Raw genomic sequence first — 9,847 nt, forward strand, 5'->3', positions numbered from 1 at the left:
ATCTCTTCAGCATCAATTGAAAGTGCATTATAACCAAAAGAATACGTGTCCCCTAGCCAGTTGTCCCATATTTTTCGCTTGCATAGCCTTTATTTTTCATTTATGTTCTTTTATATTCTACTTTTTATCTATTCAGATTTTACGATTACCCCACATTTACCCCACACAAATTTAAATACTACGATATTCAAACATCAGAATATTGTATGGACACACTAAAGATATACTTCAGCACACACTATACCTGTTTCATCACAGAATTTACTTGAAAACTCTATAATTAATTAGAAATAGTTTAATATTCAAATTTGAAGACATGGCACTAACACCTGACATGCAACCGAAACACGTTAATGGAAACTCAAACTCAGCCACACACCACAGCGCAGCCCACCCCCGTCAGGCACAGCTTGGCGCGGGCGGTGGCGCGGGCGGTCAAGCGGCGGGCTGCAGCACAGAATAGTGTTGAAGAAGAATATCTTTTGGCTTTGATTTTAGAAAATGAGTATGAAAATAATGATAAATGTAAAAAAAGGTTGAAAGAGTATTGTGAAGTTTTAAAAAATGTAACAAAAGAACCAAAAAAACTAGAAGAAAAGTTAGACGGAATCTGCAAAGATGATAAAACAATAGAAGCAAAATGCAAAGAATCAGAAACAAAGGTTAAAGCAAAGTGTACTAGTTTTCAAACAGAACTTGATAAAGCAGTCAAAAAGGGAGCTTCAACATTAGAAGATAATGATTGTAAGAAGAATGAACGACAATGCCTGTTTTTGGAGGGAGCATGTCCAACAGAACTTAAAGATAAATGTAATGAACTGAGGAATAAATGTTATCAAAAAAAACGAGACGACGTAGCAGAAAAAGCTCTTTTAAGAGTACTTAGAGGGAACCTTAAGGATAAAAACACATGCAAAAATAAGTTAAAGGGGGTTTGTCAAGAATTCAACAAAGAAAGTGATGAGCTAATAAAATTATGTCTTGACGAAGAAAAAACGTGTGGAGATCTTGTATCTAAGAAAGAATACAAATGCAAACCTCTCAAAGAAGGAATTGATCTAGTGCTTGGAAAGGAAGATTTATTAAAAGAAAAATGTTTATTATTTCTTGAAGAATGTTACTTTTATGGGTCAAACTGTGAAACAGATCAGCCAAAGTGTAAAGAGTTTGCAAGCAAATGTCAAAAGGAAAATCTCGTTTATGCAGCACCAGGTTCACACTTTGATCCTACGAAATTAAAGATTAGGTTAGCAGAAGAAATAGACCTAGAAAAATTGTACGTAGAAGCAGTGAAAAAGGGAATTCATATTGGAAGGCCATCAATAAAAGATGAAGTCGCTTTATTGGCATTATTAAGCAAGAGTGATGCTCAAAATACTTTTAAAGATCAATGTGAAGATGTTATTAAAAAAAAATGTGGAAACTTTAAAGAGCATATTATTTTAAAAGATTTATGTAGTAATAAGACTATCACTGATAATCCAAAAGAAAAATGCGAAGAACTAAATAAGGAGTTAACAACCCGTATTTTAACTGTTTCTAAAAGGATTGAGAAATATTTCGCTCCAGCTAATGTAAAGGAAATTATTGGTTGGCATATGTTGCATACATTTCTTGGTGAAAGAGAGTGTACGAAACTGTTGTCGGATTGTTTTTATTTGAAAAGCCAAGCTCCACTTGAAAAGCCCTGCAATAACTTAAAAGCAGCATGTTATAAAAAAGGGCTTGAAGCAGTAGCAAATGAAGCATTACAAGATAAGTTACGGGGAAAATTGCAAGGTTCAAATAGAACATGGCTTGAAACCCTTCAAAAAAACTTGGTAAAAGTTTGTGAAAAGACGAAAGGAGAAAGTGATGAATTATTTGTACTATGTATGAACCCAATAAAAACGGCTCTTACAGTGTCAACAGATTTGCGAATGAGGGCAGTTGCTTTGCAAGAGCATTTGAACGAAAAACGAGATTTTCCAACAGAAAAGGATTGTAAAGAATTAGAGAAAAAATGTGAGGTCTTAGGAAAAGATTCAAGAGAAATTAAATGGTCATGTTATACGTTAAAACAGCATTGCAATCGGCTGAAGAGCATAGAGCACTTAGAAGAGGAGTTGCTAAAAGAAAATAAAGGATATTTAAAAGATGAAAATAGCTGCAAAGAAGAAGCTAAGAAACGATGTGAAAAATGGTTTAGAAGAGAAAATAATAAATTTTTTTCGGCTTGTTCTGACTTGGAACTTGTTTGCAAAAAGATCACTAGAAATGTTGAATCTAAATGTAATATATTGAAAGGACATATGGAAACTATGAACGTTATAAGTGAAATAGCTAAAAAAGAGGAAAAAATATGTGAATTTTGGGCTCCATATTGTAAAAAGTACGAGCAAAATTGTGAAAAACTTAAAAACGGAGGAAAAGATGGGCAATGCAAAAAACTCAATAAAAAGTGCAAATCATTCCTTGAAAAAGAAGCTTTAGAAAATAAAGTTGTAGAAGAATTGAAAGGTAGTTTATCAAACGTAGGAGAATGTAACAATACACTTAATATATACTGTACACAATTGAAAAAGGCAGAGAATGGGTTGGAAACTTTGTGCAAAAGCAAAGAAAACACCAAGAGTGACATTAAAGTTAGAGAAGAACTCTGTGAAAAGCTAATAAAACGTATAAAAGAAAAATGCTCAAAATTGAAGGACGAGCTTGAAGAAGTAAAAGAGGTCTTAGAAAAGAAAGAAGAAAAGTATAAAAAAATTAAAGAAGAAGCAGAAAAAGCCATGGAAGATGCAAACCTTATTTTATCGAGAGCGAAAGGACCTGATAATAATAATAATAAGTCAGTAAATAAAGACTCATCTGATACACCTAAGGAAGGAAAAGGCACAACAGGATTTAAACTTGTAAGAAGAAATGCAAAAGTGCATGTAACAGAAAAAGAATTAGCAGCATTTGATTTGGTAGCAAGAGCATTTGATCTCTATCTAGAATTGAAAGAAATATGTAATCATTCACTGAAGAATTGTGGTTTCAAAAAAGAGTGTGACTGTGAGGATCCATGTAAAAAGATACAGGGAATATGTTCAACATTAGAGCCACTAAAAGTGAGACCACACGAAATAGTAACTAAAAACATAACAACTACAACCACAACCACCACCACAACTACCATTAAAGACGCAAAGGCAACAGACTGCCACTCTTTACAGACAACAGATACGTGGGTCACAAAGACGTCGACCCATACTAGCACATCCACAACCACATCTACAGTCACGTCAAGAATAACGTTGACCTCGACAAGACGGTGTAAGCCTACGAAGTGTACGACAGGAGAGGAAGATGAAGCAGGAGACGTGAAACCGAGTGAAGGGTTGAGGATGAGTGGATGGAGTGTGATGAGGGGGGTGTTATTAGCAATGACGATTTCATTCATGATTTAGATGTAAAATGGGAATGGGATATAAGAGCAGCATGTATATTTACTAGATGAATGAGGATAGGACAGGAAAGAGTAGATATGATCTCTTCAGCATCAATTGAAAGTGCATTATAACCAAAAGAATACGTGTCTCCTAGCCATTTGTCCCTATTATTTACCTGAATAATCTTTTTTATTATATACATTGCTTTTTTACAATCCATTTACTACAGATTAATTTTTACGTTTATCTCGCGTTTACCCCACATTTACCCCACACAAATTTAAAATATCGCGAAGTAGCCAACTACACGTTAAAGAAAGCGGGCACCTTTAAATGTATTTGGTACACACTGCTTCTCTGACAAGTTTTATCACTAAGTTTACTTGAACACCCTTAAAATTAATTAAAAATAATTTAATACTTAAATTTGAAGACATGGTTCTAACATCTCGCATGAAATCAAAACACATTAACGGAAACTCAAACTCAGCCACACACCACAACGCAAATCCACCCCCATCTGGCACGGCTTGGCGCGGGCGGTGGCGCGGGCGGTTAAGCGGAGGGCAGCAGGGACACAGAATAGCATTGATGAGGAACATGTTTTAGCTTTAATTCTAAAGGAAGATGGACTAAGTGAGCAGGAATGCAAAAAAAAACTAAAAAAATATTGCCAAGAATTGACTGAAGCAAAACTAAATATAGAACAAGTACACAAAAAACTTAAAGGTTTTTGCGAAGATGGAAAAGCAGATACAAAATGCAAAGAACTGAAAGCCAATATTGAGAAAAAATGTACTACAATCAAAGGAAAACTTAAAGAAGCAATTAAAAAAAAAAATTCAGATTTAACGGATAAGGATTGCAAAGAGAATGAACAACAATGCCTATTTTTGGAGGGAGTATGTTCAAAAGAACTTAAAGATGATTGCAATACTTTGAGAAATAAGTGCTATCAAAAGAAACGTGATAAAGTTGCGGAAGAAGTTCTTTTAAGAGCACTTCGTAGTGATCTTAATGGATCAGTCATATGTGAAAAAAAACTTAAAGAGATTTGCCCTGTCATGGGGAGGGAAAGTGATGAGTTAACAAACTTGTGTCTGAACCAGAAAGAGACATGTAAGAATATTTTAATTGAAAAAGATAAGAAATGCGGTACTCTTAAAACAGATGTTTCAGCAGCACTTGGAAGTTTTAAAAAAGAAACATGTCTTGAATTACTTGAACAATGCTATTTTTACATTGGAAATTGCGGAGACGACGATATAATTAAATGTATTGAATTGGGAGGAAAATGCCAAGAACAAAATATTGCTTATATGCCACCAGGACCCGATTTTGATCCAACTAGGCCAGAGGCTACAATAGCAGAGGATATAGGGCTGGAAGAGTTTTATAAGAAGGTAGAGGAGGATGGAGTTTTTATTGGAAAGAATCATCTAAGAGATGCGACAGCTTTGTTGGCATTGTTGATCCAAGATTCTAGTCTTAAAAAAAAAGACGACAAAGAGAAATGCGAAGAAGCCCTTCAAAAAAGCTGCAAAAATCCTCATGAACATGAGGCTTTAGAAAGTTTATGTAAGAAAAATGGTTTAAGTAATGATGGAACGAAAAAATGTGAAGAATTGCAAAATGATATTAACAAAACTTGCAAAATTTTCACTTCAAAAGTCACTAATAATCGTCTTTTTGATCCAACAAAAGGAAATAATGAAATTGTTGGATGGGAAGGGTTGCCAACATTTCTTAGCAACGAAGATTGTGCGAAATTAGAGTCCTATTGTTTCTATTTTGAAAAAAAATGTCCAGATGGAGAAAATGCATGTAAAAATATAAGAGCAACATGTTACAAAAGAGGACTTGATGCACGGGCAAATAAAGTGCTGCAAGAAAATATGCGAGGAATGTTACATGGTTCAAACAAAAGCTGGCTTGAAAAGTTTCAACAAGAATTAGTAAAAGTATGTGAGAAACTGAAAAAAGAAAACAAAGGAAGTTTCTCAAACGATGAATTATTTATTCTGTGTGTACAGCCAGCAAAAGCAGCCCGGTTGCTTACACATGATCTTCGAATGAAAACTATCTTTTTACGACAACAACTGGATCAAAAGCGAGATTTTCCGACAGATAAAAATTGCAAGGAATTGGGGAGAAAGTGCCAAGATTTAGGAGAGGATTCAAAAGAAATTACGTGGCCATGTCATACACTGGAGCAGCAATGCAATCGCTTGGGGACTACAGAAATTTTAAAGCAGGTTTTATTGGATGAACACAAGGATACTTTGAAAGATGAAGAAAGTTGTGTAAAATATCTAAAAGAAAAGTGTAATAAATGGTCTAGAAGAGGCGATGACCGTTTCTCTTTTGTATGTGTCTTCCAAAATGCTACGTGTGAGCTGATGGTAAAAGACGTACAAGATAGGTGCAAAGTATTCAAGAAAAATATAGAGGTTGCAGAGATCGTTGATTTTCTTAAAAATAACACGAATAACATAACAACACTGGAAAGAAACTGTCCCTCCTGGCATACGTATTGCAATAGATTTTCACTTAATTGTCCAGATCTTACTAAAGGAGATGCTCTTTGTACAAAGATCAAAGACCATTGCAAGCCATTTTATGAAAGAAAGGCCTTGGAAGAAGCTCTCAAAGTAGAGCTTCGAGGAAATTTAAACAAAAATAAATGCGAATCAGCATTAAAAGGATATTGTACACAATTAGGAAAATTAAATAATGAATCTATCAAAAGTTTATGCAAAGCTAACACCAAGGATAACCCTAAAAAGAGCAACAAAGATGCTAAAAAGGAACTCTGTGAGAAATTAGTGGAAGAAGTAAAAGAACAATGCAAAACATTACCAGCAGAACTAAAACAACCAGCAGACAATCTAAAAAAAGATGTTAAGACATATGAGGAACTTAAGGAAGAGGCAAAGAAAGCAATGAACAAGTCCAGCCTTGTTTTATCACTCGTTAAGAAAGACGGAAATAATACACCGAAAAATAATAGAAAAAGCGAAGATAAGAATGACGTTTCAAACGGACTTCAAGATACCACAAAACATGTGAAAATACTACGGAGAGGAGTTAAGGATGTATCCGTAACAGAATTAGAAGCTAAAGCATTTGATTTGGCAGCAGAAGTATTTGGAAGATATGTAGACTTGAAAGAAAGATGTAATAAATTGGAATCAGATTGCGGAATTAAGGAGGATTGCAAAGACTTAGAAGAAGTATGCAAAAAGATTAATAAGGCTTGTCGCAATCTGAAGCCTCTGGAGGTGAAGCCGCATGAAACAGTGACAGAAAGCACAACGACGACCACGACGACAACAACGACCGTTGCCGATCCGAAGGCAACGGAATGCAAATCCTTACAGACAACAGACACATGGGTTACACAGACATCGACACACACAAGCACGTCTACCATCACATCTACGATTACATCAAAAATAACACTCACATCAACGAGGCGGTGCAAACCAACCAAGTGTACGACAGGGGATGATGCAGAAGACGTGAAGCCAAGTGAAGGCTTGAGGGTGAGCGGGTGGAATGTGATGAGGGGGGTGATAGTAGCAATGGTTATTTCGTTCATGATTTAGAAAGCAAATGAGCAGGATTTAATGATGAGCATGTATATTTACTAGATGAGCAAGCAGGGTAGGAGAGGAAAGAGTAAGGTAGATTGAGTCATCTCTTCAGCATCAATTGAAAGTGCATTACACATGAAATCGCGTGTTCCTTATTTAATTGACCACTATTCTTTATCTAAATAACCTTTATTTCTCATTTATGTCCTTTTACATTCTACTTTTTATTTATTCAAATTTTACTATTACCCCACATTTACCCCGCATTTACCCCACACAAATTTAAATACGTGTAGTAAAGCATGTATCACAATAATTGTATGGACACACTAAAGATATACTTTGCACACACAGCTTCTTTGACAAGTTTTGTCACTGAATTTACTTGAACATCCTTAAAATTAATTAAGGATAATTTAATATTCAAATTTAATATGGAAACGAATCTCTTCAATTTTTGCAGTCAAAACACATTAACTCAAATTCAAACTCAAACCATACACCACAGCGCAGCCCACCCCCGTCAGGCACAGCTTGGCGCGGGCGGTGGCGCGGGCGGTTAAGCGGCAGGTACAAACACAGGGAGCAGGAGCAAATGATGAGGAAATTTATCTTTTGGCTTTAATTGCAAAAGAAGATGCTAAAGATGAGGGAAAATGCGAAGAAAAATTGAAAAAATATTGCAAAGAATTAAGTGAAACAAATCTAACACCAGAAAAAGTACACGAAAAATTAAAAGATTTCTGTGATAATGGAAAACGAAATAAAAAATGTAAAGAACTCAAAACAGCAGTCACTCAAAAGTGCAGTGAATTTAAAACAAAATTGGAAGGATTGGTGAAAAAAGATGCCTCAGGCTTGACAAATGATGATTGTAAAGAGAATGAACGACAATGCCTATTTTTGGAGAGAGCATGTCCTAGTGATCTTACAGAGAATTGCAACAAACTAAGGAATCTATGTTACCAGAGGAAACGTGACGGAGTAGCAGAAGAAGTCCTTTTGAGGGCGCTTCGCGGAGATTTGAATGACAAACCTGGATGTGAAAAGAAAATCAAAAATGTTTGCTTAAAAATAAGCCAAGAAAGTGATGAGTTGACAATGTTGTGTCTTGAACAGGAAAAAACATGCGCAAATCTTGTAACAAAAGGAAAAAGTAAATGTGATACTCTTAAAAAAGTTGAAGCACTTAAGAAAGATGAATTACGAGAAAAATGCCTACCATTACTTGAGAAATGCTATTTTTACAAAGAGAATTGCAAAGCAGACAAATCAAAGTGTGATGAATTGGAAAAGAAATGTCAAGAACAAAGTATTGTTTATATACCACCAGGACCCGATTTTGATCCAACTAAACCAGAGGCTACGCTAGCAGAAGATATAGGGCTGAAAGAGTTTTATAAGGGGGCAGAAGAGGATGGAGTTTTTATTGGAAAACAACAAGTAAGAGATGCGACAGCTTTGTTGGCGTTGTTAATTCAGGACCCAAGTGCAGCAGGTAATGATAATAAAGAAAAATGCAAAAAAGCTCTTGAAAAAAAATGCAAAACCCCTCAAGAACATGAGACCTTGAAAAGTTTATGTAAGGAAAGTGGTCTAAGTGATGATGGAACGAAAAAATGTGATGAACTAGAAAAAGATATCAAAAGAACATGTGATATTCTCACGCCAAAGCTTACAAATAATCGTCTTTTTGACCCAAAAAAAGGAAATAATGGAATTATTGGATGGGGAGGGTTGCCAACATTTCTTAGCAACGAAGAGTGTGCAAGATTAGAATCTTATTGTTTTTATTTTAAAGGAAGCTGTCCAGATGTCAAAGAAGCTTGTATGAATGTGAGGGCAGCGTGCTATAAGAGAGGGCTTGATGCACGGGCACATAAAGTGCTTCAAGAAAATATGCGTGGATTATTGCGTGGTTCAAATAAAACCTGGCTTAAGAAATTTCAACAAGAATTAGTAAAAGTATGTGAGAAATTGAAAAAAGAAAATAAAGGAAGTTTCTCAAACGATGAATTATTTGTTCTGTGTGTACAACCAGCAAAGGCAGCACGGTTACTTACACATGACCATCAAATGAGGACTGTTTTCTTACGTAAACAATTGGATCAAAAGCGAGATTTTCCAACAGATAAAGATTGCAAGGAATTAGGAAGAAAATGTGAAGCTTTGGGAGATGATTCAAATCAAATTCAGTGGCCATGTCATACACTAAAGCAGCAATGTGATCGCTTGGGGACTACAGAAATTTTGAAGCAGGTTTTACTAAATGAACACAAGGGTACTTTGAAGGAACAGAAAAAATGTGAAAAATATTTGAAAGAAAAGTGTAATAAATGGCTTAGAAGGGGAAACAATCATTTTTCTCTTGTGTGTGTTTTTCTGGAAAGTACGTGTAAGCTGATGGTAGATGATGTACAAGATAGATGCAAAGTATTTGAAGAAAATATAAAGAATTCAAAAATTATTGAATTTCTTGGAAATAATAAAAATAAAATAACAATACTGGAAAGAAATTGTTCTTCCTGGTATCCGTATTGCAATAGATTTTCACCTAATTGTCCAGATCTTACGAAAGGAGATACTTGTACAAAAATCAAGGAGCATTGTGAACCATTTTATGAAAGAAAAGCCTTGGAAGATGCTCTCAAGGTAGAGCTTCAAGGGAATTTAAGTGATAAATCCAAATGTAAACCTGCATTAAAAAGATATTGTGCAGTATTAAAAAATGTAACTAACACGTCAATTAGGGTTAGGGTTAGGGTTAGGGTTAGGGTTAGGGTTAGGGTTAGGGTTAGGGTTAGGGTTAGGGTTAGGGTTAGGGTTAGGGTTAGTGTT

The 9,847-nt window shown here is 35.2% G+C and overlaps 3 protein-coding genes across 3 annotated transcripts; all 3 read left to right on the forward strand.

The window, feature by feature from the left end:
- Positions 1–404: 404 nt before the first annotated feature.
- T551_00912 (uncharacterized protein) lies at positions 405–3,431 on the forward strand (the record flags this gene model as incomplete). The annotated part of the gene is made up of 1 exon (XM_018373176.1): positions 405–3,431. A coding segment is annotated over one exon (3,027 nt), but the record flags the coding sequence as incomplete, so codon positions are not given.
- A 512-nt stretch (positions 3,432–3,943) lies between these two features.
- T551_00913 (uncharacterized protein) lies at positions 3,944–7,021 on the forward strand (the record flags this gene model as incomplete). The annotated part of the gene is made up of 1 exon (XM_018373177.1): positions 3,944–7,021. The coding sequence occupies one exon, from the start codon at positions 3,944–3,946 to the stop codon at positions 7,019–7,021; it is 3,078 nt and encodes a 1,025-aa protein (XP_018230923.1).
- Positions 7,022–7,537: 516 nt separating this feature from the next.
- T551_00914 (uncharacterized protein) lies at positions 7,538–9,739 on the forward strand (the record flags this gene model as incomplete). The annotated part of the gene is made up of 1 exon (XM_018373178.1): positions 7,538–9,739. A coding segment is annotated over one exon (2,202 nt), but the record flags the coding sequence as incomplete, so codon positions are not given.
- Between the last annotated feature and the right edge of the window lie 108 nt (positions 9,740–9,847).

The sequence above is a fragment of the Pneumocystis jirovecii genome (genome assembly GCF_001477535.1).
Source record: "Pneumocystis jirovecii RU7 chromosome Unknown supercont1.3, whole genome shotgun sequence".
In the NCBI taxonomy this organism is placed as follows: Eukaryota; Fungi; Ascomycota; class Pneumocystomycetes; order Pneumocystales; family Pneumocystaceae; genus Pneumocystis; species Pneumocystis jirovecii.